Below are 17,301 nucleotides of genomic sequence, written 5' to 3'. Positions count from 1 at the left end.
TAAGATGAAATCTCAAAGATGTTTTGATTTGCCCTTGTTAATTACCAGAGACAATGAACTTTTTGGGGGATATTTCTTAGTTTGAGTGTACTTTTGTGAACTGTTCGGGTTCAAGGCCCAAGTTTTAAATGAGTCATTTGGTTTTTCTTTCTTTCTTTAATTTGTTATTTATTTATTTGCTGCAAACTGCAACATTATACAGTAATTACTCAGCCATCTTTTCATGAAGTCAACTCATCAGAGCCAAGAACTTTGTTGGAGGTTTAAACCAAATGCAAGGCATGTTGTCATTATTGCCTTGTGAATAAAGTGGCTTTTTATCGCTCTAAGATTCTCACTATAGCTATTTCCCTTCTGTTAGAAATTTGGGATTTATCCCCCACAGTTCAGCACTATATGAGCTGTGTGTGAAGACAGTCACAAAGTCAAAAAACCTGCTTCCCACTACCAGATCTTTGCTCCTCTCTCCTGTGTTAACATAGAGATCTGCTTTTCTGCAATTATCTTTTTTGATAGGCAATTGGTCAGTGTTTAGGGTACAGGAAAAAGCATTTCATTTAAGACATTCCCTGATATCCAAGGACATAGAATGCCCAAAGCTGTTCATCCATAGCTGCTCACATAGGACATTGGATTACTACATGCCCAAAGCTATTAATTCATAGCTATTCACATAGAAAAAATAAGCATGCATCAATTTTATCCACTCATAGATAAGAAAAATGATGACCTAAACTAACCTTGCATTAAAGGATTCCTAACTCCTTGCCTCACTTTCACCTTAGTTCACTGATGACTTTAGTTCAGATTTATTGCTTGTGTCTTAACTCTCAGGAAAACTAATTAACCATCTACCACAGCCTGGAGGGGGGGAAAAACCTCCACTGGTGCCTCTGATAGTCATCAAGTCCCCCTGGCCTGATCTCAGAGCAAAGATATAAACTTCATATCCAAAAAGCCCTTAGAGCTTGCTAACATTTGGCAAAAGTGATAATGAACCAAAGACCATAAACTTCCCTAGTCTGTTTACATAGGTTGCCTAGTTGCCTATGCCTACAAGGCTTTGTAGGTCTATATAACTGGGTAAGAGAGTTACCAGAAGTGGGAACAGAAAGAAGCTGGAGCAGAAGTTAGAGCAGAAGCATCCCAGAAGTTAGCAGAGATCAAAAAATAAAAAGAGGAGCAGGCAGAAGAGAAGAAAAGAAGAAGAAAAAGAATGTAACAGAATTGGGAGTAGACTTGAGACAGAGAATTAGAGTTAAGACAGTTAGGACAAAAGAATTAGAATGAAGAACAATAAAGAAAGAATGATAAAGAGACATGGATATGAAGAAGACTTCGTGAGTAGACTTCTTTTTTTATCTAAATCTTTTTATTTGAATTATCAAATCTGAGCTATCAAAAAAGATTTTAGGAAAATCTTTTCCAAAAGCATTATTCCAATCTTTCGGTGATGACGTAAACTTTAGAGACTGAAGTTTCCCAGACTGTCTGAGGAGGAAGGAAAAAGGGGCAGCACAGAAGACTTTGTCCATCTTTTCCAATTAAATCACCGGGGACACAACAATAGAAACAATATTGATTCACCGCATTTGCTGAAACCCACCCAGAAGAAATTCTCTTCCACCCATTATATCTCCCAGAGCAATGCTGGCTGCGAGTATTGCTTCTTCCAAAAATGATCAGCAGAAAACAATATACTGCCCGGACTCCACAGCATCTCTCTCCTTTCTTTTCTTTTCTTTCCTTGAGACAACATCTTCTGTGGGCCCCCGTGGAACCTCGGACTTCCGCCGTGAGTAGACGTCTTAACCTCATTTTAGTTCCTTTCACTTATTGTAGCGTTTTTCTCTTAAACCTTGTATTTTTTATATATTCTGGATATTAATCCTCTATCAGATGTATGACGGAAAAAAATCCCTCCTACTCTATGTGCTTCTTCTTCACCTGGCTGATTGTTTCTTTAGCTGTATGGACATTTTTTTAGTTTTATAATATCCCACATGTCAGTAGCTGGCCTCAATTCTTTGGCAAATGGAGTCCTACTCAGAAAGTCCTCTCTTACACCTATGTCATGTTCAGCACTGTCAGTGTTTTCTTCTAGGGGTTTCAGTGTTTTCAGTTTCATTTTTAGGTCTTTGAATCTTTGGGGGTTAGTTTTTGTACTAAGTGATAGATAGAGGTCTAATTTCTTCCATATGGATATCAGTTTTCCCAGCACCATTTGATAAAGAGATTTTATTTCCTCCAGCTTATGTTTCTGATTTCTTTGTCGAATATTAAATGGCTACAATTATGTACTTGTTTGGATCTTTGATTTTGTTTCTTTGTTCCACATGTCTGCTTTAATACCAGTGCCATATTGCTTTTTTTAATTTTTCCTAAGATCTAAATGATAATCCCTCCAACATTTTTCTTTTTGCTCAAGAGTGTTTTGCTGTCTGCAGTCTTTTATAGTTCCATGTCAGTTTTATGGTAGTTTTTTTCATTTGTGGAAAAGGATTTGGAGTTTTTGATTGGGATTGTATTGAATCTCTACATAGCTTTTCAAAAAATAGCCATTTCACAACATTAAATCTATCAGTCCATGAGCATGGGATGTCTTTCCATCTTCTCCTGTTATTCTCCTTCTCTTTCTTCAGAATTTAAAGTTTTCACTGTAGAGGCCCTTCACTTCCTTGCTTAGGTTTATTCCTAGATATTGTTTTTCTTTGAGGCTATTGTGAATGGGTGTCCATGAGCTCTTCTCTCTTTTGGTGTATAGACAAGCTATTGACTTGTGTAAATTGATTCTGTATAGAGCCACATTGATGAATTTGTTGATCATTTCTAGAAGTTTTCTGGTAGAATTAGATTCTCTTATATATAAAAATATTGTGTCATCTATAATTAAGAATGGTTTGATTTCTTCTTTTCCTATTTGTATCCCTTCAATTTTCTTCTCATGTTTCATTTTTCCAACTAGTACTTCAAGTATTATTGAAAAGAAGGAGTAGGTATAGTGGAGGGGTCTTGTCTGCTTCCTGACTTCAGTGAGATTACTTCAACTTTTTCTCTATTTAGGATGATGTTGACTGTGAGTCTCCCATATGTAGCTTTTATTGTGTTGAGGTTTGTTCCTTCTAGTCCTATAGTCTTTACAGCTTTTATCATAAAAGCATATTTGGTTTGGTCAAGGCTTTTTAGTCTACCGAGATCATCATATGATTTTGTCTTTAAGTCCATTTATGATTTATTAATTTATTGACTTGTGTATATTAAACCATCTCTGTATTTCAGGAATAAAGCCAACTTGGTCATGGTGGATAATCTTTTTGATATATGTCTATATTTGGTTTGCTGGTATTTTATTGATAACTTTTTAATCTATGTTCATCAGGAAAATTGGCCTGTAGTTTATGATTTTGTTTTTGTTTTTCCTTGTATATTTTCCTGGTTTTGATTTTAAAGTAGTACTGGTCTTCTAAAAGGAGTTTGAAGGTGTTCTTTTATTCCTATTTTTTTAATAGTTTAAGAAAGACTGTAGATCATTTTTGAAAGTCCATAATTCTTATGAATCCATCTTACTGGTTTTTTTTAATTGAAAGAATTTGTTACTATTTCTATCTCCACATTTGCTTCATGTTTGTTTTGGATATTGAACTCTTGTTGTTTGGCTGAATTTGGTTGTTTGGCTGGATGTGGAAATTTGTCCATTTCTGTTAGGTTTTCCAAATTAATAGAGTACAAGTTTTTAAATTATTTCTTCATAATATTCTGATTTTGTTTGAGTTTTGGCATTTTTGTTTGTGGTGATGGTAGTAGTGTTTTTGGTTTGGTTTGGTTTTGATGTGTGTCTATTCTAATGTTTCCCTATTCATTCTTTCTTTTGTTTAGTTGGGTCAAAGGTCTGTGAGGCTTCTTTATATTCTTGAAGAACCAATTCTTATTACTTGTTAATTCTTAATATTATTTTGTTGTTGCTTCTATTTCATTAATTTTTGCTCTGGCTTTTATTATTTGGTTTGGCTTTGGTTTTTGTTTCGTTTTGTTTTACAATTATTTGAGTTGCATTGATATATCATTTATTTGTGCTCTTTCTGATTTTTTTTAATCTTAAGTATTTAGAATTATAAATTTCTCTTATAAGTCCACTTTCCATGTGTCCCGGGGTTTTTATTGTGGTGTGCTTTCATTTTCATCTAGTTAAGAAATATTTTTTAAATTTCTTTCTTGATTTCTTCTTTAACCCGTTCATCATTTAGTAATGAGTTGTTCGATCCAGATAAATTTGTATTACTAGAGATTTGTTTGCTGTCAATTTTAAGTTTTATTACATAGTGGTCAAATAGGATACAGTAAGTTGCTTAGATGTTTCTGAATATGTAAAGATTTATTTTGTGTCACAGAGTTCAGTCTATTTTAATGATACTTTCATATGCTCCTTAGCCAAGTGTATATGTATTCTTTGGTGTTTGGGTAGGATATTCTCTTGATAACTGTTAATGTCGTTTGATGTATAATGTCATTTAAATTCTGATGTTTCTCTGCTTCCCACACACACACGCACATATACATAAACTGTTTACTGGAGAAACTGGAGTATTCAAATCACCTGTTATTGGATTGATGTTAATCTCTGTCTTTAATTCCGTTGGTACATTTTTTATGATATTTGTTGCTCTGGAGTTTGGGTACATATGTACTTAGGATAGGAATGTCTTCTTTGTTAACTGTCCCCTTGATTAGAATGAAGTTTACCCTTTTTCTCTGATTAGTTTTAGTTTGAAGTCTGTTTTATTAGATATGATAATGACATCTACTTGATTCCTGGACTTGTTTGATTGAAGTACTTCTTTTTTTCTATCCTTTTACTCTATAGCAGTGCCTGTCTAAAGCTAGGATGTATCTTTGTAGATAGCAGCAGATCTGTGGAATGTTTTCCTTGATCCATTCAGCTAGCCTGTTTCTTTTGATTGGAAAAGTGAGAGCATTAAAATTTAAAGTTACTGAAATGTGCATGCTAATTGGAGCTATTGTGTTGTTGATTTGTGGTGGTGGTGTTTGTGTTCTCCTTGTAAATTTGTGTTTTAGTAATTATGACTTTGTATTTCTTTCCACTGTATCTTAGCTATCCTCTTCCTCTCTTCAGCTTTATATATTTTCTTTAAATTTGTGTGGTGGAATATAAATTTTCGGGGGGTGGGGGCGCTGTTTACACTGTGGAAAGTTTTCTTTCTCCAACTATGCTTGATAGTTTTGCTGGGTATATTATTTTAGTTGAGTGTCATAGTCTTTTCAGACTTGGAATGCATTGCTCCAGCCTCTTCTGGCTTTCAGAATTTCCAATGAGAAATCAGCTGTTATTTTAGTGGGTTTCCCTTTGTATGTGACTTGTGTTTTTCTCTTAAAACTTTCAGTGCTCTTTCTTTGTTATGTATGCTTACTGTTTTAACTATGATATACTGTGGGGATTTTCTTTTCTGGTCTTTACTCTTCGGTTCTCTTTGTGATTCTTGTATATGTATGCTCTGTCTTTCCTTAGGTTGGGGAAGTTTTCTTCTTTGACATTGTTGAATATTAAATCTATGCCTTTGACTTGGGATTCTTCTCACTTTTATGTGCCTATAATTCAAAGATTTCATCTTTTCATGGTGTCCCACATTTCCTGTATGTCCCTTTCCTGTGTTATTTTTTTAAAAAACTATTCATATTCCTTGATTATTTTACCTATATCTTCTATTTTATCTTCAAGTCCTAATATTCTGTCTTTGGCTTGTTTGAATCTACTTGTAAGGCTCTTGCTTGAGTTTCTAGTTGAATCATTAAGATTTTCAACGCCATCTTCATTTCAGCTTGAATCCCCTTTCAGTCTTTCACTCTATTAAATTCCAATTTCAGTTCCTGGACTATTTTCATCATTTTATCATCAGCCTTATGTTTGTGTTTTCTTGGTCATCACTTGGGCATTTAATCTCCTTAGTGTCTTTCTAACTCTTGTGTTCTAGAGTTCATCTAGGCAATTCTCATTGACAAACATTTCTACAGGACTGGTGATACTGGCTTGAACTTTCATGTTTTTGGATCCGTTGGCAGAAGACAGGATAGATGCCCCAAGTGGTTTAGGCCTAAATGTCTGATATTCTTAGGGAGAATGAGGTCAGGTGAAGAGAAAGGATTGGACTGATGTGCAGGATGTTCATTCCCATCTAAGACTTGTGTCTTTGTTAGGGCTTCTTTTGCTGTGAAGAGACACCATGTCCACAGTAACTCTTATAAAGGAAAACATTTAATTGGGTGACTTACATTTTCAGAGGCTTAGTCCATTATCATCATGGTGGCATACAGGCAGACATAGTGCTGGAGAAGTAGCTGAGAGTCCTACATCTTGACTCACGGAAAGTGGTCTATCTCACTGGTTGTGGGTTGAGCATATATAAGACCTCAAAGCCTGTCTCTACAATGGCACACTTCCTCCAACAAGACCACACCTCCTAATAGTACCACTCTCTTTAGGGGCCATTTTCTTCCAGACCACCACACCTAGAATATTGACCTACATCTGACTGGGTATAGAGGTTGCATATGGTATGGGAGGTTCAGTGGGTCTGAGGCAGACAGGGCCAATCCTGGTAGAAACCTTGTGATTGGTCCAGGTAGGGGTAGCCAAACTAAGCTGAAGCAGTGAGTATGGGCTTTGGTCTAGACACATGTGGGAAAGGGTCAGGCACTCCCTGGGATATGCCATGGAGAAGGATGTGCAGAATCTACCTGGATGGACAGGCTGGATGTACTGTTAAGGGGCCTGTATGTCAGGCCTGGCAGGACAGGGCCTGGCAGAATCCTGGAAGTTAGTTGCCAGTGGGTGCCAGACTAGGCTGGGGCACTGGATATAGGAGCTGCTCTAGATCTTGGGGGCTAGACATGATCAGACTGACTCATTTTGCTATACCCTGGAGAAGGTTACACAGGATCTGGCTGGATAGAGGGGTTGGATGTACTGTGGGAAGGGCTTGTGAGTCAGAACATGAGGATTGGTCCTGGAAGAGTCCTGGAGATTGGTTTCTGAACAGGGACGGCTGGTCAGAAGTAGGACGATGACTAGGTATGGTGGGTGTAGGAAAGGTCAAGCCACCTCGCTGGGTTAGTCCTTAGAAAAGGATGTGTAGGATCGGGCTTGATGTAGATGTCAGGTTAGTGTGGGAGGGACCTGTGTCTGGAGGAGGCAAGGATGGGTCCTGGTGAAAGCTATTATTTTTAAATTTATTATATTTTCTTTATTCATTGAGTGTATGTGTGTGCTAACACACATGTGCTTGCCCTTGCCGTAGTGTGCATGTAGAGGTCAGAGAACAACTGGCAGGAGTCTGTTCTTTCCTTTCATCTTGTAGCTCCCAAGGATCAAAGTCAGGTCGTCAGGCTTGTTGTCCTGCGGCTTTGCCTGTTAACCCCTCTTGTCAAGCCTCAAACATTTGTTTCTTGTTGTCACCATTCAAAATTGTTTTTGAATTATGTTTTAAAATTTGCTTTATTTTTTATTATGGGTAGGGATATATGGGCATGTGCATGTGAGTGCAGGTGCCTGGCGAATAGTGGGTCAGAGCTCCTGGAACTAGAGTTACAGGTGAGCGACCTAGGAACTGAACTCCAGTCCTCTAGAGAGCAGTGTGCACTCTGACTCCTGAGCTGTCACTCCCACTCTTCCTCCTTACTTAACTTTTTGCCATTTTTACTGCTAGTTTTGCAAATGACTTTTTCCTTCTACTATCAGAAATAACCCTGTCCGCCATTTAAATGTATTTCTGCTATCAGTCCAAAATCAATAAATCTCTAATTTTCATTTAACTTTCATGTTACTACCCATAACTGACTTTTTAAATCATCTTCTATTTTTACTACTAATTTTATATGATGATGCATTGTACAAACTATTACAAATATTTCTTAGTTAAATAATATATCGTGCCACTTCAATCTGTTGTGTGAAAGAATATAAAAACTATGAGATTTATAATATAAATCAAATCAGATAACCCTATGGCATCTTTAACTTTATAATTAACTTCAGTGTGAAGAATCTTTTTGTAAAAGTGCCTGTGAGATGATTCGTATTTTCTTAGGATTTTATTGACAGCCTTACCTCTTCTCATCCTGTGTACATGTCATTGATATTTTATAAGATTGTTAAAAGAAATCTATAAGAATTAGATAAAGCAGATTTTTGTCAACATTTCCATGAAAATAAGACATCATTTCTGCATTCTTAAAAAGATTTTGCTCTTGGAAATAAATCATTTCTCCAAAATTTTGTCTTAATAAAATTAATCCATGTAAGTAATGAAAAGTTTTAATAAATGGCTTACTATTTTAATGTACAGTTGAGGGCTGGAGTGTAGTCATACACGCATCCATCGTCTTGTCTCTGGCAGTCCACCAGACAGCTTGGAGGGATCAACTGGATCAACTTAACATTTTCACACTGCTTTGTTTTAAGTTCTGTGTGAATCTAAATGGATGATTTAAAGTTCTCTGAAGATTCTCCACTTCACTTTCCCTCACATCCCAACTTTAAAAATGGATTTCTGGCAGTCGTTCAGAAAGATTATCATTATCTTTTCGGAAAAGCAAAGTTTTATGAGTTTTGTCCAGCGAAATTTAATAATAACATTTCACCATGAAATTAGTAACCAAAAGTGTTGTAGACAAGGCATGGTTGCTCATGCCATTAATACTAGCTAGTACTTGGGCTGCTGAGGCAGGAGAGTTGCCGAGAGCCTGGGCTTTCCCAGGCAGAGTAAGACTGTCTCAAAAGAGCCGTGAGGCCTGAGCTATGACTCTGCAGGTTACAGCACTTGCCACCAACTCTAAAATATGTTCATTTCTGGGCATGGCGCCTCACACCTGTTATCCGAGTACTTGGAGGCAGAAGCAGGAAGATCACAGGAGGCATTAGGCCAGCATGGTCTCTAGAGTGAATCACTGTCTTAAGAAGTGGGGGAGCACTTATTAAATATGAAAGGAAAAATATAAACTTTGATCTGTGGGTTTGAAAGTATAAGGGAGCATTCTGATCACTCAAAGTTTTTGTCACCATCCTTTGGGATGAAAGACCACTTTCCCACTATGAGGTACCTATCCTAAAGATGAAGCATTGACAGATAGCTAAAAGGGTTTTTTATTTACTGTTTTACAATTTTTAAATAGCTTTTCACAATACATGCATTTCTTTTGTTAATGTTATAATAAGTTTTATGTTTAATGAAATAAAAATATTATAACTGATTTTTATACTCACTTATTTATTGTTCTCTGAAAGTAAAACACTAGGCTTCAGTGGACATACATTTACTGAAGGAACACTATGTACTTCATTATACTTGTTAAATGAATTATTCCATTGTATTGAAAAACAAGAAACTATCTGAAGCTCTGGATATTCTTTTTTGTCCCAAACCCTGTCTCCTGTTATCTGCTTTGACCTGAATCTTTTAAATAGTTAGCATTCAGTGATGAGATGATCTTTGATAAGTGGGTAGGAGTCATTTCAAATAACTGTTACCATAGGCAACCAAAAGCTACCTTGGCATTAATTATATGTAAATTCATCCTTTGATAAATGCTATTCTTTGAGATAAAAGCTGATGATGCCCAGAAATTAGAACACTTTGACATAATTATGTTTTCTGTGGGGGAAGTTAATTGAAATCTACAAAGGTCAAGAAGTGTTAGTGAGTAAACTTAATATTAGCTTGGAACTATCCATTTTATTTTCATCTCTATCCTTCTGTTTTAATCAGCAGTGTGTGACATTAACCTTTAAGAGAAGCTGAACACTTATAAGAGATTATAGTTTTTATCTGTTCACTTACCCGCAAAATGTGTTACCTGCTTCTTATTTCTAGAAGGCTGTGATGTGCACATAGAGCAATTTCAGAGATGAGAGAAGCAAATTTTATTATCAGCCATAGATTCTAAGTAATTTACTTACAATTGGACCACCCTGATATGCACTGCCAAAATAAACAGCAGCTCTTCCCTGTCCCTGGCATCAGCTCTCAACAGTAAATGGACATTGTATAAACTAAGGGTTAGTTTGCTGCTACCTCTTAAGTGATGTCCATGTAGAACAGCAGATCGTTGACAAGTAGAAAACTTAAAGCACTGTAGAGAAATTGAATGTTGACTTGAAACATTAAAGAAAGCTGGAGTATAATTAGTACTTTTTAGGAGTTTCACATTCACATATCAAGAGGGACTCAGAAGGAAGCCCAAGAAGTAATTGGTTTGTCAGGATTGGGTCTCTGGCTGCCCAAAGCAGCAGCTCCGTCTAGCAAAAGCCATTGGCCACCTGAGCTACTTATATTCCAAAAGAAGGTAGAAACCTAGATTTTCGTGTGGAATCTGATAGGTTGAGGGTTTAGGTAGTTTTATTATTTATTACACCAGTGAAAACTCAAGTTTTAGGAACTGTGGGTCAAACACACATTTGTGCTGAATTTCATAGTTTATCACTCTGTACCCTTTTCTTTACTGCTAATAGTAAGTTTAAACGTATAGTTAGTTAAGTAAGCCCCGGACAAAATGTCACAAATGGAATTGTTGAAATATTTAAGCTATAACATACTTCAGATAAGCTAGAAACTGGGGAATGAGACCTGTAACTACTCAATGTAGTTACGTGATCAGTCTTATTGAGGCCAGTGCCATAAAACCTGCTTTTAATTGAGTCAGAGCTAATTTGTATGTATTTGGTTTTGATTTTACTCTTTTATCTAACTTAAAAGAAAATGAATATGAACAAAGATTATAAAGAAAAGCTGCTGTTTCTTGCTTTAGGGAGAGAAATTCTTTACTTGAAAAGTGCTTATTCTTTCCCACATTCAACCTTCTAAGAACAAATTAGTTTGTTCTCCCTTTTTGCTTTCCAAAAAATATCAAAATCAGCCATAAATAAAACCTTGGTGCCTGGTGGACTCACCACTAAATACAGGTCTGAGGACAGTTACTCCCTCTCTCCCAGAATCCATCAACAGTCAGTAATCAACAGGGAGGTGGGCCCCAAGAGCCCCTCTCCCATTTAGGACTATCTGTTGGCAGGTTCATTCTTGTGTGGACAGCATTATTTTTAGCACCTTGAGCAACCAATTTTTGTATTCATTCACTGCCATTCATTATAAAGAGAAGCTTCCTAATTAATACAAAAAGCAGCTTACAAGTACCCTTCTGGTGGTGGTGAAGTGATTTCTCATGGTAGCTGTATTTAGCATTTCCCTAATGACTAATGATGTATGGAGTAGCCAGTTTTTTGTTTTCCTTGTTGTTGGTTTATTTAAGATTTATTATTTTATTTTTATTTTTGGTTGACCCCTTCCTGCCTTCAAAAGCAGGACCAGCTGGAAAACTATTCCATATTACCAAACTTACTGTCAGCTCCTTCTGGACGGCAGCTGATCCTAGGAAACACTTCCCAGAAAACTTTGCCTCAATGTGCTGCTGTCTTCTTAGTCACAGCTGATTCTTCAGTTTCTACTGATGAGTGTCAGCCCAGAAAAGCAAAGATTTCACTTTATAGAGTTCTTAACTCAAAGTACCGCATGGACCACCATGATAGAGTATGGGTGGGATTTGTAAACTTTACAGCTAGGCCTTCAGCATCTGTACTTTTCTCAGAATTGTGTCTAAGTTCCCACAACAGCTTAAGCTCTGAACACTCGGTGATGTGTCTGACTCAGAGTCTTTCTATTATTACCGCTGAAACATGGTCAGGTCTATCATAGCAATACCCCGCTCCTAGTAATAATCTTCTGTCTTAGTACTTGTCTGGTACTGTGATAATCACCATGACTGAAAGCAACTTGAGGAGAAAAGGGCTTATTTCATCTTAGAACTTGAAATCCATTGTTCAAGGAAGTCAGGTCAGGAACTGGAACAGAAACCGTGAGGGAGCATGCTTACTAGCTCGATCCTTCATGACCACTCCTGGGTAGGTGGCACCACCCACAGTGAACTGGGCTCTTTCACATCAATCACAGATCAAGAAAATGCCCTATAGGCCAATGTTACGGGGCGTTTTTCAATTGTGTTTTTATCTTCTTATGTAATTCTCACCAGTGTCAAGTTGACATGAAAATTTATCAGTATAAAGTCCTTTTGCCTTCCTTTGATGCATAAAGTTGCTTTTAATTTCTAATAGGACAGTTTATCTATTTACTTTTAAAGATTTACTAATTTTATTTTAGTATTTGAGTGTATGTCTGTGCATCACGTGCATACTTAGTAGTACTTGAGGAAGTCAGAAGAAGGCATTGAATCCCTTGAATCCCCTAGGACTCTTGTTAGGATTAAGGTTGTGAACTGTCGGGTGGGTGCTGGGAGTCAAACCCCAGTCCTCGACAAAGATAACTGTTCTTAACTACTAAGCCATCTCTCCAGCTCTCATCTGTTTGTTTTTGTCGTGTAGTGATGGTGGGGGAGACAAAGTTTATGAATTCTTTGTCAAGGGCATGATGTTGCATATCTACTCCCTGCCCCAGAGAGGCAGAGACAGGTAGATCTATGTGAGTTCTAGGTGCCTTGGATACAGAATGAGACTCTTAGATACAGAATGAGAGTTTTCCTTGCCATATCCAAACATTAGTATTTTCTTTGCATTTATTTCTAGGAATTGTACAATGTTAGCTTTTGGGTATATTTTGCATATATTGTGAAGTAGGATTCGAATTCATTCTCTCTCATGCTCCAAAGAATCATCATTCTTTTAACCACTTCTGTGAAATAAATTTTATGCCTTCTTACTTTACAGAGAATGCAAAGCCAACATGAACTAAAACCATTTTTATGACATGTAGTACCAAAAGAATAAGTAACAAAAAGAAAAATAGATGGAATGGGGTTCATCAAAACTAAAAACTGGTTTTCTGAGATCCCCATCAGAAATTGAAAGACAGCCCTGAGACTGGAAAACAGTGTTGTCTAACGTCTAATATCAAAAGAACTCTTAGGAATCAATAATAAAGCAATAAAGAAACAATTTTAACATCAGCAGATGATTTGAACAATTATTTCCCTAGTGAAGAGCTACAGGTGGTCAAGAACCATGTGAACATGCTTGAGATCTTTAAACATGAGTAAAACACAAAGCAACCCCCTTTGGGGTGGTGGGCAAATTATCAAAGATATGGCAGTATTGAAACATTCCTTCCCTGATGATAGGAATAGAGAATGGTAAAGTCACCTTAGAAAATAGTTTGTTTAGTTCATCAAAAGTAAACATTGTAGCCCAGCAGTTCCACTCCAGCTGAAACAATCGTCTCCACAAGACTTACAGATGAATGTTCTTAGCCAAAGTAGAGATAACCCAGTGTCCATCAACAGATGGCTGAGTTAACAGAATAGATAGCCATACGATGGAATATTAAGTCCACAATAAAAAAGACTGCAGGGTTAGCTGGGCAGTGGTACTGCACACCTTAATTCCAGCACTCAAGAGGCAGAGGCAAGCAGATCTCTGGGTGGGAGGCCAGCCTGGTCTACATAGTGAGTCCCAGGATAACTACAGCTACACAGAGAAACCCTGTTTGCAAAAAGAAAAAAGGTTTATTGTTGGTTTGGTCTTTTGAGACAGATTCCAGCTGTCCAACTGAACAGCTCTGACTTGTCTGTTACTCACTATGTAGAACAGGCCTGGGGCACAAATATAAAAACCCAGAAATAGGTAGACATTGGGGTTCAAGGTAAAGATCAGAAAAGCAAAGCAGCCAGGTCACCAGAGAACTCTTACCTCTATAAGATCTCCAGACTGAAAGAGCATGAGTTCCTGTCTCATCCCGCCTTACCTTCCTCTCTAGTGCTGGGATTAAAGGTGTGTACCACCACTGCCTGTCTTGTTTAGCTGATTAGTGTGGCTGCTTTGCACTGATCTTCAGGCAAGCATTATTTATTAAAACCGAAATAATGTACCATCATACAGGCTGGCTTTGTACTCATAGAAATCTGCCTGCCTCTGCCTCTCAAATGCCACCACGCCCAGTGTGGGTGAACTTGAAAATTAGCGTGACTACATATGAAGTGTCTTCTGTGATGTGTACATTTATGTGAAGTGTCCTGGGGGGAAATGTGAAGGTACCAAATTAGTGATTGCCAAAGGAAGGAAATGGGGAGTGACTAATACATCCAAAATTTCTTTTTCAAATGAAAATGTTTTAGACTTCGAGAAAAGCAACAACTTTACACTGTGACCACACTAAATCCGATTGGATTATATATATTAAAATGTGGATTGTGTAATATATAAAATATATCATAATAATATTTTAAGTGATCATATGCTAATATTCTTATACTTTAGTACAATACTAACTTAATATATGCCCTAAAAATATTTTTTTATATTTTAGAAATTTATCTTGGCATCCTGCCTTGACCACTAAAAGTAAAATGAGGAATCCACATTCTCATGCATTTATTGATCTGACCGAAGATTTTACAGCAGGTGAGTTTCATAGAAATGAAATGTATTATGATCTGCCTAAGAATAATGGGATTTTTATATCCCCATAAAAATAATTTCTTAATCACATTATGCTGTGATCAAACCTTTAAAAAGTTACAATGTAATGTAGGTAGCAGAAGGTTAATATACTGGAAATAAGAGGAAGTATTTAGTATGATGAATATGACCTTAGTTCTTACAGTTTTTGTTCATGTTAAACACCTTATATTCGAATTCTCTACTGTTTAGAAATTTTTTATAATTTGGACATATGCCACTCAATATTTCTTTCCCTTTACATTTAATTCTTTTACTAATAAATACCATAAAAATTAATGGTTGAAAAATTATTTAGCTTGAATCCTGAAAAGGGGCGAATAAGAACTGTTGATGACTGTGGAGCACTTGCTGGTTAGTGCTTTAGCACTGAGCTCCTTCTTCAAGCCTGGAGACTCCTGTAGTATGTTACACATTTGCCCATTGCCTGGCTTTAAGAATTATAAGTGCTACATATATGTGGATAATTTATCTGAATGCTACCAAATGTCCCTTCATCTCAGAAAATCTTAAAGAAAATCACCAATTTCTCATTTCACTTGTGAATACTTCAGTATGTACTTCTAAATGATAAGAATGAGTATTTTAAAGATTCATTATGTTTATTTAGTGTATATAAGAGTTTTGCATGTATGTCATGTACCACATACGTGCTAGTACCTAATGACACTGAAAGGGGGCACTGGATCCTGGAGTTCAGATGACTGTAAGCCACCATATGGGTTCTGGAACTAAATCATGGTCCTCGGAAAGAGCAGCAAGTGCTCTAGACCAACTGAGCCATCTCTTCTAGCCCAAGAAAATTTTTTCTTTAGATTGATTATTCTAAACCCAAAATGTTTTACAATAATTATTTAATAGTAAGTATATAGTCATTATTCAGAATAACCCTATATATTCCTCAGGGTTTTGTTTTTGTTTTTTGGGTTTGTTTGTTTGTTTGGGTTTTCGAGACAGGGTTTCTCTGTAGCTTTGGAGCCTGTCCTGAAACTAGCTCTTGTAGACCAGGTTGGCCTCAAACTCACAGAGATCTGCCTGCCTCTGCCTCCCGAGTGCTGGGATTAAAGGTAACAGAATACCATACAAAAAGAAATGTTACCAGTTTGCAGAAATATCTCTTTTTTGAATCTGCTCTGGTTTGAAAGAAAATTACACCAAATGTAGCGACACTGTTAGGAGATGTGGCTTTGTTGGGATGTGTGACCTTGGTAAGTCTGTCACTGTGGAGGCAGACTCTGAGGGCTCATATATGCTCAAGCCATGCCCAGTATCTTAGTTCACTTTCTGTTGCCTGCACAAGATGTAGAACTCTCAGCTACCTCTCCACTGCCGTATCTTCCTGTATACTGCCACATCCCACCATGATGTTAATAGACTGAAGCTCTGAACTGTAAGCTGTCCCATTAACTGTTTTCCTTTAAAAGAGTTGCCATGGTCATGGTGTCTCTTCACAGCAATAGAAACCCTAACTAAGGAATCTGTCCCCATGGTGTTTCTGTGTTACTTTGTCCTTAGGTTTCAGTAGTTAGAGTCTGGAACATAGTCTGTGTTTTAGCTAATTAAGAAGATGCATAAATTTTTAATGTGTTATGATATTAAAATTCAATATCATAGTAAATTTCAACTTACTGGGCACAGATCATTATAATCCCCTTTCATGGATTTAGGCAGTATAGTGGTTATTGTCAAAGCCATTGTTTCAAAACAGTTAGAATGGCACTATGTCTTTCGCTCTTTTACAGGAAGTGTTACCTGGAATTGTCTGTTAATAAAAAGAACTGCTGCCATTATCTCTTTAGTCAGTCACCTGAAGTACAATTGAGACAGGCAAAATAAATGAATAAATGTGTTTGTTCTCTCATCCCATCAATTTTGGGCAGTCAATCCTCACAATCCAAATTTTCAATAACATTGTATTGTAAATCAGGAAACTAATTGCAACTTATTAAATCAGGCCTGGTAACTGCTAGCAGTAAATATCTTCTTTTAATAGTATCATGTAGCCAGGTATGTTAATGTTTGCTGGTAACCCTAACACTTAGAACCAAGGCAGGAAGGTCCCAAATTCCAGGCCAGTCTGGGCTACACAGACTGTCTCAAAAACCTAAAAGAGTGCTCGATGGCTGGCAAGAAAACACAGCAATTAAAACATCTGCAGCCTAATTTCCTGAGTTCAATCCCTGGGACCCACACGGGAAAGGAAGAGAACTGACTCCTGCAAATCCCCTCTACCTTCCCATGTTTGCCATGGCACATGAAACATGCACACAAAATGGAAGCAATAATGCTTACCAAAGAAAAAAGTATTCTAAGATGAAATACTTAAATTTTATTTGAGACAAAAAATAAGTAAAATTTTATAACCATATGTTAGTAGATTGATGACTAAGAATTCTTCTAGTATATTTTCACTGTTTGTATATAATTTGCAATGTTAAGAAAATTGTAAGGACCCGAGTAAGTATGCTCTACATCTTACCAATTTTAAATAAAGAAAAAAAACATTCCTTTTCTGATAAGTTTATTATGGTTCAAACTTCCTGGGTCCTTGAATGTGCATCAAAATGGAGGCGTTGAGGAAACAGCAGATGTTCTGGTGTAGCATGTCTGGTTTGCTAAATCATACCAAACCTCCAGGAAAAGTTCTAAGTGTATTGTAATCAAAGCCACTCTTTTTAATTTATTTTTTAAACTATTTTTTCTTGTGTTACATACCAATCCCAGTTCCCACTCCCTCCTGTCCTCCCCCATCCCCACCTCACCACTCATCCTCG

General features: G+C 36.9%; 1 protein-coding gene across 1 annotated transcript in view; it reads left to right on the top strand.

Moving 5' to 3' along the window:
- Positions 1-17,301, top strand: part of Itfg1 (integrin alpha FG-GAP repeat containing 1) — a 109,684-nt gene that overhangs the window by 26,254 nt on the left and 66,129 nt on the right. Inside the window, exon 6 of the mRNA XM_075976792.1 lies at positions 14,376-14,470. Within this exon, the coding sequence (XP_075832907.1) occupies positions 14,376-14,470 (95 nt within the window). The remainder of the gene's footprint in view (positions 1-14,375; positions 14,471-17,301) is intronic.

This window comes from Microtus pennsylvanicus, chromosome 6 (genome assembly GCF_037038515.1).
Source record: "Microtus pennsylvanicus isolate mMicPen1 chromosome 6, mMicPen1.hap1, whole genome shotgun sequence".
Taxonomy (NCBI): Eukaryota; Metazoa; Chordata; class Mammalia; order Rodentia; family Cricetidae; genus Microtus; species Microtus pennsylvanicus.
This window is presented reverse-complemented; position numbering and strand designations above follow the sequence as displayed.